The sequence below is a fragment of the Geotrypetes seraphini genome, chromosome 6 (assembly GCF_902459505.1).
Source record: "Geotrypetes seraphini chromosome 6, aGeoSer1.1, whole genome shotgun sequence".
Taxonomy (NCBI): Eukaryota; Metazoa; Chordata; class Amphibia; order Gymnophiona; family Dermophiidae; genus Geotrypetes; species Geotrypetes seraphini.
The window spans coordinates 66,363,752-66,378,007 of record NC_047089.1 but is presented as its reverse complement, the minus strand read 5'-3'; the positions used below and the strand labels follow the sequence as shown (position 1 = coordinate 66,378,007).

Genomic DNA, 14,256 nt, shown 5'->3' with positions numbered 1-14,256 from the left:
AATTCGATAACGGCGATTGTGCGGGCAGTAGCCATCCTAGAATATCAGCGTAAGTCCTCAGTTGCACATCCAGCTTTATCCACAAGCACTTATGCTAGCTCAAAGGCTGGTGTGAAGTTCGTACCCAGCTGTATGAGTGTTCGCACCTATGACGTATGAGTGTAAGTGCTAGGCATGCCCTTGTCATGCCCATGCCCCTCTCAAATCCACATCCCTCTTGCAGTTACACATGATGGATTTTGCACATGCAGAATGCCACCCAAGAGCAGTTGCACGCATATATGCTTAGTGCCAATTAACATCAATTATAGCCAGTAACTGACACAAGAGTAAATCAAAAAGTAAAGGCAAAATACATTTAATGGCTTTAATAGAAATAACTGTGAGCAATTGAACATATCACTTTTCCACATAGTCCCCATGCAAGACGACGCATTTGTTGTATCATTCAACTTGCTTCTGCATTCCGGCAGAGAAGAAGTTTTTTGGTTTCTCCCGAAGCCAGGTAAGCACCACTTCCTTTACTTCATCATGCTTTGTCTTTTGCTCTCCAAGTTGCAATGATGCACCCATGTCCCGTCGCCAGTAACAATTATCTCTAGAATACTCGGATCTTCTTCATACTGTCTCAGGAACTGGGTTGCAACCTCCACATGCTGTTGCTTGTACAGATCAGTAAGCGAAGACTTTCCTGTATCCCAAGTCATCATGCATTATGGCAAATGCAGATCCATAGCTGATATCTAAATTTGCTGCCAATTGAGACACCATTATCCATCAGTCTTCTTTAATCAAGTCATCTGCCCTGTCGGTGTGCTATGTGTGTACCATGTTGATGGGCAACCAGAACGACCTTTGGTTACAGCTGTTCTTTCTGCTTTAAACCTTTTTACCCACTCATAAACCTTTCGTTAATCCATGGTGCTATATCCATACTGAATCAAAGTCCACAGGTTTCACTCTCTCTGCCCAAAGAAAGCACACTACTGCACATTGTTCTTTGATGGTGTAATCTTGCAATGGAACGTCCATGTTTCTGACCTCATGACTGCCGCATGGCTAAAGGCCGAGCGCTGCACTGTGCGTGGATGAAATATCCAACAGGCAATGTACGAGTACATTTATTTATTTATTTATTCTATCCCGTCCTCCTGGGAGCTCAGAACGGGTTACAAGCCAACATTCACAGTATGTTATATTGGACAGTAAGTTTGGCAATACAATACAATCCTATATAATAAAATGCTAGCCGCGCATGCGCACTCAGACCTGCGTGATCTGTAATCCCTGATCCATGATCTGTAGGTCTGTGGCCAGAGTGCGTATGCGGCAGCTAGACAAAGCGGGAGAAACAGACTCGAGCGCTGTGGCCTTCTCAGGATGGGAGGATGCGCCGCAGCAAAGTGCTGCACAGGTACTGGAGGGGGAGAGACATATCGCTTCTGCACATACCGGTACAAACCTCCCTCCAGCGTTGGCAGCCGCAGCACGTTAAACAGGCTGCTTCGCGACTTTCTCCTGCAGTTGAGTCCCTCTGCCGCGTCACTAATGATGTCATCAATGACGCGACAGAGAGACTCAACGGCAGAAGAAAGCCGCGAACCAACCTGTTTAGCGTGCTGCGGCTGCCAACGCTGGAGGGAGGTTTGTTATTAAAGTCATCTCGCCGGGAGGGTCGCAGAGTCAGCGGGGGCTGGGAGGGGAGGGTCGCAGAGTCAGCGGAGGCTGGGCTGGGAGGGGAGAGAAGCGTCTGCCTCGGGTGCTTCAGGCAGCAGCAGCATTTACAATTCGCTGCTGTTGCGGCTTCAGGCCTTCCTCTCTGGCCGGTTCTGCCTACTTCCTGTTTTCATGAACACAGGACCCGCCAGAGAGGAATACCTGAAGCCAGCAACAGCAATGAATTGTGAATGCTGCTGTTGCCTGATGAAGTAGTTGAAGGAGGAAAGTGAGCAGAGGGAGAGAGAATGGCTTGGAGGGAAGAACAGATGGCAGGGCATGGAGGGAAGGAGGAAGGTATGCCAGATCAAGGGAAAAGGAAAGAGGAGATGGAGAGAGGCAATATGGGACACAGAGAGAGGGGGCGGACACTGGATGGAAAGAGAAGAGAGGGCAGTGAATGGAAGGGGCAACATAGAGGGTGAACAGTATTCTAGCACCCGTTAATGTAACGCGCTTAATGACTAGTATACTATAATACAATACAGTAGCATAATGACAAGGCTGGACAGTACAGTAACTTAAGTAGCTTGGGTGGGGACATTCATAGGAAATTCCTGGGAGTGGTAATACAGTAGATTGGACCAGAGGGTCACCAACTAGTGGTTGTTGGTAGGAGAGAGTTTAGAGGGGATTGTTTGTGGCTGGATCTTTAGTTGAAAAGAGAGGTCTTCACAGCTCTTTGGAAGGTCATTAATGAGTTCTGTGATCTGATTTGTGGGGGGAGTTGGTTCCAGAGCTGTGGAATGAAGTGGCGGGTGGTTTCCCTCAGGAGAGACCTTCCTGGGGGGGATGCACAGTCGTCTCTCTGCTCTAGAGCGGAAGGGGCTGATAGGGGTATACAGGTGTAGCTTGGAACTTATATAGGCTGGGATGGTGGCGTGAAATCTTTTATGCTCTATTACAAGAGCCTTGAATGTGCAGCATTTGTTGATTGGTAGCCAGTGCTGTGTGCAGAGGGCTGGGGAGATGGGGTCAAGATAATTGAGCTCTGTTCCTGTTATTGTGTAATTTAACAATTGCCTTTAATTTTTGATTTGCCCTCGTATTATGTTACATGCACAACTGACATAAATTGTGTTCCCAACTTTGGGCAAGTTTATACAATTAGGGTTATATGGATAGTGCGTCAGAATATCCTGGCCAGCAGCACTTATCCAGGTAGCAGGTGCTACTCTCAGGATAAGTGATTTGTATATTGACTTAGAAATGTTTAAAACCAACAAGGCTTTGATCAGGAAAAGCAGGAGATTAAAATGTAAAGGTTAAATAAAAATTGGGTCTTTTAATATTAACTTTATCCTCTTTTTTTATTTTAAGGAAAGACGAGAAGCAAAGACATCAACTAGCAAAGGTGAAGAGGAAAGTTGTTTATCAGAAAAAGACAGAAAAATGGCTGAACAAGTGTCTTTACACAATGTAAGTGGAGTGAAATACTATAATTTCCTTAATCTGTTTTAAGTTTTGTCTCATTATTTTCATATTTGAAATTATTGAAGTTACTGGAAGCCCCCTCTGGGACATGAGAGCCAAGTAATAATGTCCCTATTCTTGTGTATCACAGACTGAGGATTGATCTTGGAAGCGGTATCACATACTGTTTAATTGAAGCAGATTTGTACAGCATGTATATTAAGTCTATAAAGCAACAAGACTTTAAACAAAGTAACACTGTAGGCAAGGTGAAGGTAACTAATTAAACAATCCAGGCAGGAAAGCTGACTAAATCTTGGGTAAGCCACACACGTGCAAGGACATTCAGGATCTTCAGATAGTTAAAAACACTAAAGAGAGACTATATTTGCCTCAGATGAACCAGTCAGGAGCCCAGCATAGGGCAGAATAGAAATCCCCCAAGAGCAAGAGGCTGGTTCCCCTGTTTAACCAGTCCAAACACTTGGAGCATAGATCTAGTGAACACAATTGTTTCCCACGTACTCACCTTTATAGGACCCCCAGGAACCCCTGAAGAAGACTTTTTGTCGAAACGCAGACCGTGTTGGGTCCTGTATCCCTAGCGGACTAGGTTTTTAAAGGCTCTTATGTGGATGATTTACTTTTATGTGGATGATTTTAGTGTACCTTTGGAACTTTGATACTTTCAAATAAAGTCCATTTGGGAATATCGTCACTCCACAGAGTTTTTTTTGGTTTTCTCTGTAATTACCTGGGAACCCAGACAGTGGAGAGCTGCCTGAGAGGAATTCAGCACTGTCTTCTGGCTAGCTCCCCTGGGATGAGGAGAGTCCCCTCTGGAGCTTTGCTTTCTTTTTTTCTATTTATAACCCACTCTAAAATTCTAGATGGGGTACCAAACATACAAAATAACATAACATAGTAAATGACAGCAGATAAAAACCCGAATAGTCCATCCAGTCTGCCTAACCATACACGCTCTATAAATTAATAATTTAATTTAAATGGTCCTTTTTCTTAGATATTTCTGGGCCAGAAACCCAAAGTTCTGCCCAGTAGTGTGCTTGGGTTCTATCTACTGAAGTCTCCATCAAAAAAATAAGCAAACTATAAAACCAAAACATCACTTAAAATTACTGTTAGTGATCTGCCTAGAAAAGAAAATTACTATCAAAAGCTTGTTTTACTACTATTAATTATTTCTATAGCGCTACCAGACACACGCAGCGCTGTACAGATTCACAAAGAGTAAGAAAACAGTCCCTGCTCGAAAGAGCTTAAGAGATTTCTCTAAAATCTCTTAGCATTTAATAGCTCTCATGTTGGCAGGTAAGCTGTTCCATAATTCTGGCTTGGCAATTTAAAAAATAGAGTTCCTTTATTAATCCAGTTTAACTAGGTGGAAGGAACGAATGTCCAATAGGATTTGTGTGGCTGACCTAAGGAGCATGTTCAGTTGGTATATGCATCATCTTGAAGTAATAAAAACTAGTATATTATTATTGACAATTTTGAAGATTGAAGAACCACTACTCTTCTCCCTCCATATTCGCGGGAGTTAGGGGGCAAAGTCGGCCCGTGAATACAAAAAAACCCCGCAAATAACTTTTTTTCTATCATATTTGCGGTATTGTGATTAAACCCCTCGTGAATACTGTGAAATCACAAATAAAGCTGCCGTTTGCCAGACCACACTGAAGTGCTGAAATTTTTCTCTACACGTTACCGTTTGCCAGACTGTGCTGAAGCAAGTGCTGAAATAAAGCTCCAAACTTTTTCTCAGCACTCCAGGATGATGTCATTCAGAGCCAGCAAGGTAAAAACCACGAATAACCGAAGTCACGAGTTCTGAACCCACGAATACGGAGGGAGAAGTGTATAAGATTCATTTTTTTTAAAAAATTCAATAGACAACCAGAGAAGCTTAATTAAAATGAGAGTACTAAGCTCAAATTTAGAAATGCCTACTATAACACAGGCAATAATATTTTGATCAACTTGTAAAGATCTCAACAATCATTTGAGTAAACCTAAAAAGAGTCCATTGTAATGGTCAAAAAAGGAGTTACAAGATACTGTACAACATTTCTAAAATTGTTGGAGCTTAATCCTTTAAGAAACATACAATTTGCAATCTTTGAAAAACTTATGTACCGTATTTGCCGGCGTATAAGACGACTGGGCGTATAAGACGACCCCCCAACTTTTACAGTTAAAATATAGAGTTTGTTATATACTTGCCATATAGGACTACCCCTTCTTCTGCACACCTTCTGCACAACAAATAAAACTTAAAAGAACATCAGAATTTATTTCAACAATTTTAATTAATTCACTAAAGCTGAATAGAACAATAAACCCATGGGAGCTGCCATGCTATTTGTTTTCTAAACTGTTAACCAAACTGAAACTGTCAATGATAGAAGGAAGATAACACATAGAGGGAGAGAGCAAGTGCCGGGCAAGTCCCTAGCAAGTTTGCTGGCATGACAGTTTCCCTTTAAAAGCCTTCAAAAGCCTCCTGTTCGCCCCCGCAACTTCCTTAAGGGCTAGACTCCACACACGGCCGCATGTACGAGAGACGTAGTAAAGAGAAAAGGGGTGGGGCCAGAGCGCCGCTGCTTCCCGCTGCGCAGGATGAAGGAACTGGCACCCTTGTCACACTGATGTCCCGCCATGGCCCCGCTGATGTCCCGGCAGGTTTACTAGTACCGTAAGCACCGTAAGGAGGTAAGGAAGGAGATGTTAGGGCATGTAAAGTAAGGGCATGTAAACCAGTGTTCTTCAACCTTTTTACACCCGTGGACCGGCAGAAATAAAAGAATTATTTTGTGGACCGGCAAACTACTAAGACCGAAATTTTAAAAAACACATTTTCGCCCCATCTCCGCAAGCTCGGTCCCCACAAACCATCTGATCCCATCTGCACAAGCCTCAGTTATGATTTTATATTGAACGTATTTTATTAAAGTATAAAAAGAAACAATATTCTGTACAATTGTCATTTTATAAATATAAATATTCAGAACAAGGACCAACAAAACCCCTGTCTCCCCTCCCCTTCACATATATCCCCTCTACTATCAAGAAAACTGAACTAGCCAAATTATTACAGAATGCTACACAGAAATATCATGCTAACAGAATACTGCAGTCACACATGACAGGAATAGTGTTAGGCTTTGCAGTCCACAGTTATGTCTCTAGCAGGATATATATTTCAAATCTGATATATTGTAATGACAAAATAGAAATAAAATGATTTTTTTCTACCTTTTGTGGTCTCTGCTTTCATCTTCTTTCCACTCTTCCTTCCAGCATCTGCCCATTCCATCCACTGTCTGGCCTCTCCCCCTTCCATATGTATCTGACTTCTTTCTATGCCCCTCTCCCCTTTCCATCCAGCCTGTGCCTCCTCTCTCCTTTTTACATCATTCATTCCAGCTTCACTGCTTTCTTCATTTTTATCTCTCCTACACCAGATCTAGCATCTTTATCCCTCTCTCATTTCTCTGCTGACCCCATTTCCAGCATCAATCTCTCTCTACTTTCTCATTCCTGTCTCTCCCCTTTCCCTCCTCTAATCTCCCTGCCAGCTGTTTCCTTCCTTTTTACCTTCTCCCTTCCCTCCTCCCCCCTATCCAACAGTAGCTCTCTTCCCAACTCTTTCCCTCTTCCCCTCCCAGCAGCATCTCTCTTTCTACCTCTCTCCAGGTGCAGTAGCAGCTCTCCCTTTATCCATCAGCTTCCCAGCCTCCAACAGTGGCTTCCTCTCCTTCCAGCAGCTCTCAGTACTTGCCTGCAGCAGTGATTTCCTTAGGCAGCCTTGGGTCCGTTGCCGCCTCTGAGGAAAGGGGAAGTTGCCAAAGTGAATCACTGCCCTGGTAAGTACAGAGCTGCTAGGAGAGGAGACAGCCACTGTTGAAGGCTCCCCATGATCTTACTCCTGCTGTGCCCTGCACATTCGCGACCCCCCCCCCCCAAGCCGGCAAAAACAGATTTGCACCGCAGGCCCAGCTGCCCAAGACGAGTCGGAGGCCCCTACCCGCCGCATCCTGCACGTGGGCAGACTCAGCACAAACGCTGCTGATGGCCCCAATCGACACGCTGACCTCCCCGCGCACGCTGACCATCTTCTCTCTGCCTGCACTTTCCCCGCGGCCCTCTTCGGCGACTCAGCAGGGGCAGCGATCAAGACAGGCTGCAAACGTCGGGACCTTCCCTCTCTGAGTCCCGCCTATTTTGTTTCAACTTCCTGTTTCCGCATAGGCGAGACTCACAGAGGGAATGACCGCCTGTTTTGATCGCCTGAGGCTGGGAGGAACAGAAGATTTCTGCAAACACCATCGGGGCAGAAAATTTAACGGGTCCATCTCGCCGGTCCTGTGCGGACCGCGGACCGGCGGTTGAAGAACTGTGATGTAAACAGTACCCGGCGTATAAGACGACCCCCGACTTTGGGGAGGATTTTAAGGTACTGAAAAGTCGTCTTATACGCCGGCAAATACCTGTCTTTGTCTATGAAAGCCAATGTTACAAAGAAATCACACCAAGATATTGGTGTATATTAATGTATTTTATCCGCATTATATTGTAAATGCATTTCACTTATTATTGTTAAGTTTCTCTTATTTCAATCTGTTGTATTTCATCTGTATTTTATGTACTTGCTCAGTTTGTTGTGAACCGCCTAGAACATTTTTTGGTATGGCGGCATATAAGAATAAATTATTATTATTATATTGAATCTCATGAACAATAGATATAGCAGTATCATCAATAGTGAAAGAAGTGGGAAAATTAGACAAGGATTACATCATTCCTGCATCCTGTCCATTCCTTCACTTCCCCTTAAAAGTGTACGTTTCAGCATTTCAGCCTGAATTCTTTAAGTGGCACCCAAGCTCAGTAAAAAAAAAAAAAAAGTCATACAAACAAAGTTTTTAACAGAGTTTCAAGGCACCTACCAGCAACTAAAAAAATCAACACTGGAATTGCGCATTCATAGGTGCTTTTGCTGGTCAACGTCACTGTGGGCGTGGCTAATGCCAGAAATGGTATTAGGCAACCTAAAGTGCTTACATAGATGTGATTCATGACAAAGATAGGCAATGTATGCCTGGCAAACTCTGGCCTACATTTCTAACGCCTAACTTTCCCGTAGGAGTGATGCTCTATACAACAGGTCAGTCCTCGAGGGCTGCAATCCAGTCAGGTTTTCAGGATTTCCCTAATGAATATGCATTGAAAACAGTGCATGCAAATAGATCTCATGCATATTCATTGGGGAAATCCTGAAAACCCAACTGGATTACAGCCCTCGAGGGCCGACTTTGACACCCCTGCTCTATATGGTGCCGTTGCATGATTGACACGCAATTTTCAGCTGCTTTTTAGGTAGTTGCTGGTAGCTTATGGAGAATCTGGGCCTTTCTGTTTTTCACGCTCTGTGCTTGGGTATGTCTCCTCTTATAGAACTCTCTCTTTCAGGTTTTTATTTAATTATTTATTTATGTGCTGCGCTTCCTTTATTGTAAGTTGCATGGTGGTGCAGTGTCTGGTTTTACATGCTGTTTGCAAGGTAGGGGAGGAGAACTGGAGGAACAGCGGAAGTCTGTAGCTCGTATTTACCCCATCACTGCTTGCTCTAAAATTTCCTCTTTGACCTCTTTTTTTAAAAATTTATTTTGACTTAACATTCATTTTCTTTCTGCCTCTTTCTAGGGTTTTCACATTTGTATGATCTTTATAACTTTGCTTTTTTATAAACTCTTCTCCATATGGTGCATTTGATTTTTGCTGTCCTCATTTGGCTTCTCTCATGATGCATCTCTCCCTTTCCACTTCCCTTTTGTTTTAGACTTAGGGCTAGATGCACTAAAGTCAACGATTGTCGCTAAACCTGTTTTCACTGCTTTAGCGATGATCTCTTTTACTGACCCAATGCACAAAACGGCTCACCGTGTTTTTCCCCTCGATTGCCCATTTTCTAGTCTGGTCATGCAAATTAGCTAAAATCCTATGCAAAGTAGCCAAACGATTGATGCACTAACATCGCGTGGCTATGTAAAAAAACCAAAACCCAGGGGTTTTGGGGGTTTTTTTCCATTTTTTTTTCAATGGCACAGATATTTTGCATACAGATGCATACACATCTGAGAAAATTAATTAGTCTCAGATTATTATTTCGTGAATTGTTCTCAAGTGTCTCTAATTTCTTCCTAAGACTAAGATTATCCTTGATTAGGGACTCCTGTACTTGTTTAACCAATAGTAAATCATAGTCATGCTTTTGAATTGATTAATTAGTAACAGTCAGATCTTCTCTTAAATCCTTAAGCTCTTTAGTATGTTGTATCAATTTATTTTCAATGTATTAGAAATTGGGACTAATAGTTTTTGAAAAGTTTGCAATTAAATCCCATAAGGACTCCAGGGTCACTTGTGGAGGCTTTTCCAGAATTGAAAACTTTTGCTGAGTGAAAAAATGCTCACCCTCTGAAGAGAGTTCTTGGCTTTGCTCTGGCTGGTTTTCTTCACCTCCTGTTGCTGTTTTAGTCCTGGAATCTCCTACAGCTGCTCCTTGAGCTGGGAGCTCTGTCTCCACACTCTCCAGAATCTCACTGGCCGCCTCTGGGGAAAGAACCTCCCCCATCTCAGGGGTTTCCTCGCTCCTGGGAGAGCTGGTGATCCGAGGTCACGGGGGTGGAGCTCAGACATCGGGGCTAAGAGTGGTGTCCAGCCCAAGAGATGCAGCTCCGGTCTCGCCATTACCAGGCGCCCTCAGCGGGTCAACTTCTGACGTCGGGGTTACGGCTCCCTGCATCCGCCGCAAAAGGTCCTCAATGTTGCCGAAAGTCGGCATTTCGGAGAGCCGCAAGGCACCAGCAGCTCTCCTGCCCCTGTGTTTCGGCATTGGTGGAATTGGGCTACAAGAGCCGTCAGGATAAGTAGAAAAAAGTCGGGACAGAGTGGTTCAGGTGCGTACTTCTCAGCACGTCTGTACTGCAGCCATCTTGGATCGACCGGCCAGCGCCCCTGCTATCCTCTTGAGACACTTTACCATGTGTATTCACACCTGCATTAATTTGCAAATGGGAGAAAGGGACATTGCATCATTTTGTCCGCCAGATTTTGTATGGGTCACTAAAGTTGGCATGCAATTTTGGGCTTGGATCCCAGTTCCATGCATAATCTAATTAGAACAATCAGTTATTGGCAGTAATTAAGGAGTTAGTGAGGATCTACCCTGTGTCCTATTCTATAAACACATTTTATAGCATGCAACTCCAAAGGGGGTGTGGCCATGGGAGGGACCAGGGTATTGACAAGAACATAAAAATAGCCTTACTGGGTTAGACCAATGGTCCATCAAGCCCAGTAGCATGTTCTCATGGTAGCCAATCCAGGTTACTAGTACCTGGCCAAAACCCAAGAAATCATTGCATTGTAGTCGGCAGGATTTGAACCTGCGCGGGTAGAACCCAATGGATTTCTAGTCCATCGCCTTAAACCCTCGGCCACGACTACAACTTTAGGTGCAATGTTATAAAATAATATTTGCATGCTTGTCAGTTGGGCACCATTTATACCAGCTTTTGGCAGTTGTAAATGTTGGTGCTCAAAGTTAGGTACAAAATGCGCACTAAGCTAGTATTCTGTAAAGTACGCTTAGCATGAAGTGTCCTTTATAGAATACTAGCTTGCCATGGATCATCCCAGCATCTAACTCTGGACACTATTTATTGAATTCCATCCTATAACTCTGTACTTATTCACAAGCACTGGGGTCTGTAATTGTACAAACAGAGAGACTTTACTCTCTCCATTCTCACTCATTTATCCCTTGACCTAAAAAGCAGAGAAATTGGAGAGAATCAGCAACACAGAGAAAAAAGTTAAGTATTGCTTCCTCTACCCAAGAGTCATTTTTATCCCACCACACTCTAGTTTCTTAGACCTTGCTCTAAAAAACAAAATGGCATTTGTAAACCTACTAAGACAAAAAAAGAAAAAAAATTAGTGAATAAAACATTACCTTATGTGTCACTTATTTTTAAATTGAAGATTACACTGCACAACAAAGTTTTTGCTTCCTGAACACTGCTGGGTGTTTCTTATAGAATTTTGGGTGCTGATCATGAATATTACATCAAAAATTACCCATCACGTACCATTTCAGAGAAATCTTCAATTTTGTCGTGATTTTTTCTTATATTTGGATGCAAACAATTTTTTCTCCCATAAGTGTCTTATCAACAACGGTTTGTGCCGCCTGGGTATGTCCATGCATAAAATCTAGCCAGGTTGGAAGCTGTTTTATGGAAGATGACATCCTGGGCATGTCTGGGCAGGTCTGAACGAGCTTGCGCTGTCTCACCATGCTATAATGGTGGCTTCCATACACCGATCCTGCTCATTTGGTTAATATAGATAGTCCGTGTGTGTATATAGTATCAGTATAGTAAAGTATAGTAGTATAGTAGCTGTAGCAATATAACAGTAAGTAAGCTTGATGCTATAGACGTTTTGGTGTCGGGCAATATGTCTCGTCGGTGTCGTAACAGCCGCGACACATTCTGCTATATCTGTGGGGAATATACACTTACGCCTCAGAGACGTTCGATGACTGCCCTTGTAAAGAAAGCCTATCATCTGTATTTTGGCTGCAAAATAGGTGATCAAGGCAAGCAATGGGCGCCTCACATTTGCTGTGCGACATGTGCTGTTAGTCTGAGAGCCTGGCTCAGAGGTACTCGAAAGACGATGCCATTTGCTGTTCCGATGATATGGCGAGAACAGAAAGACCATGTGACGGACTGTTATTTCTGTTTGACTAATGTGTCTGGTTTCTCTGCCAAAAACAAGAAGTCAATTGAATATCCTAATCTGCCTTCAGCAATGAGACCCATGCCACATGATGACAGTCTTCCAGTTCCGAAACCACCAGAGGATTGGACCTTAGACGAACCAGATGAAGAAACTGCAGTGCAGGGTTCTAACAGTGACATTGACCCGGATTTTGAACCATCCTCATCAGGCGATCCACATCTGATAACACAGTCCGAATTGAACGATTTGGTCAGAGATTTGGGTCTGTCAAAAGCAAAAGCTGAGCTGCTAGGTTCGAGACTGCAGGAATGGTGTTTGCTATCACCAGGTACGAAAATTTCTGTGTTTCGAGACCGGCATCATGATATAACCAAATTTTTTGCACAAGTCGACAGTCTCTGTTTCTGTTGTGACATTGAAGGATTGTTCTCGGTCTTTGGTTGTGATCACAACCCGGAAGAGTGGCGTCTTTTCATTGATTCGTCAATGTTAAGCCTGAAAGCTGTTCTGTTGCACAATGGCAACGTTTATCCTTCAGTACCTGTTGGCTATGCAGCACATATGAAAGAAACATATGAGAATATGGAAATGTTACTAAAGTATGTCCAGTATACCAGGTATAACTGGAATATCTGTGGAGACCTCAAAGTCGTTGCTCTGTTACTAGGACTGCAGCTTGGCTATACAAAGTACTGCTGTTTCATCTGCGAATGGGACAGCCGAGACAGAGAGTCGCACTATTCTAGAAAGAACTGGCCACTCCGTAAAAAGTTAGTTCCAGGACAGAAAAATGTAGCACATGAATCGCTTGTTGACCCGACAAAGATATTTTTGCCTCCTCTTCACATTAAACTGGGACTCATGAAGAATTTTGTGAAAGCAATGAACAAGGAAGGGGAAGGTTTTCGTTATTTAAGACAGATGTTCCCAAGAATAACTGATGCCAAGATCAAAGAGGGTATTTTTGTTGGCCCCCAGATCAGACATGTTATGAGTGACAAGCGATTTGAAGATCTGTTAGTTGGGCCGGAAAAAATTGGCTGGAAAGCCTTGAAAGACGTTGTTGACAATTTTCTGGGCAATTACAGAGCCCCAAACTACATTCAGCTGGTAGACAAACTTCTCAAAGCATACAAGAGAATGAAGTGCAATATGTCACTCAAGATTCATTTCCTCCATTCACACTTGGACTTCTTCCCCGCAAATCTCGGTGCTGTGAGTGACGAGCACGGTGAAAGGTTTCATCAAGACATAGCTACGATGGAGAAACGATACCAGGGCAATTGGAATCCGTCAATGCTTGCCGACTATTGTTGGATGCTACAACGTGATGCACCAGACACTGAATATAAAAGAAACTCGGGAGCAAAACACTTTTAATTCTGTTTCATTTAGTCGCTTGTGCGAAACGTAAACTTGACTATATATTTTATTGTCAGTAAACATAAAAATGTCTATTTCTCATAGTTCTTACGTGATGCAGTAAAACCAAAACCATATTTGAGCATACCAAGTTGGTACCTGTCATAATCACCAAAAACTTTTCAGGAATCAAGACTTAACCAAAAAATTGTTGTGCAGTGTTATTGTACTTCGCAATCTACAAAGGAAGAGGAAATATACCAATTATTAAGGAAAAATGACCAAAAAGTAATCTAAAAATAAAACTATACCTTAAGACTGCATCAAGGAGAGAATAGGTACATTATAAAAGGAAATACAGTATATATTTTTAAAAAGGCAGTAAATGGAATAAATTACATTCAACACAGACCTCGGTGGAAAACGTCTTGCCCCTTTACATGTGACTTATGATCATATTATCTATTAATTAAATTCATATAACAAAGAGGTACACAGCTAATGCAATTTGTTTAGTGATACATAAGTAGTTTATTTCTGTTGTTGCCAAGTGGAAGTAGTGAGTGGAGATGTGTGACTTCCTTCTTCTTTGTTTCATAAGTAAGCATCAGTCTGATCCATTCTTCTAAATCTCACTGATGAAATTGGCTGAAGAAGGGATTTGAATAGTCTCCAAAGCATGAACTCTATTCAGCAGACTGCTGTATCATTTTTCTTTTAACTGATTTTATGAGTCTGCCAGTAAATGGGTCTTTGCTAGAGTCCATTTGGTTGGAGAGGGTTAATACCCTTGAAAATACTGCTCATCACAGTGTGAGATTGGAAGCACTGACAGACAGTATTTCACTCTGTGTGGAAAAGTGATCTCTGCTATTTCCCTGAGGCATGCTGCTGTAAAATACCAGAGCAGATTGTACCCAGTTTGGAAGA

The 14,256-nt window shown here is 42.8% G+C and overlaps 1 protein-coding gene and 1 non-coding gene across 2 annotated transcripts in view; one reads left to right on the top strand and one right to left on the bottom strand.

The window, feature by feature from the left end:
• The window catches only part of GPALPP1 (GPALPP motifs containing 1), an 81,378-nt gene that overhangs the window by 52,870 nt on the left and 14,252 nt on the right, over positions 1 to 14,256 (top strand). Inside the window, exon 7 of the mRNA XM_033949166.1 lies at positions 3,037 to 3,135. Within this exon, the coding sequence (XP_033805057.1) occupies positions 3,037 to 3,135 (99 nt within the window). The remainder of the gene's footprint in view (positions 1 to 3,036; positions 3,136 to 14,256) is intronic.
• On the bottom strand, positions 10,581 to 10,662 carry TRNAS-AGA. Its single transcript has one exon. It is a non-coding gene; the product is annotated as a tRNA-Ser (tRNA).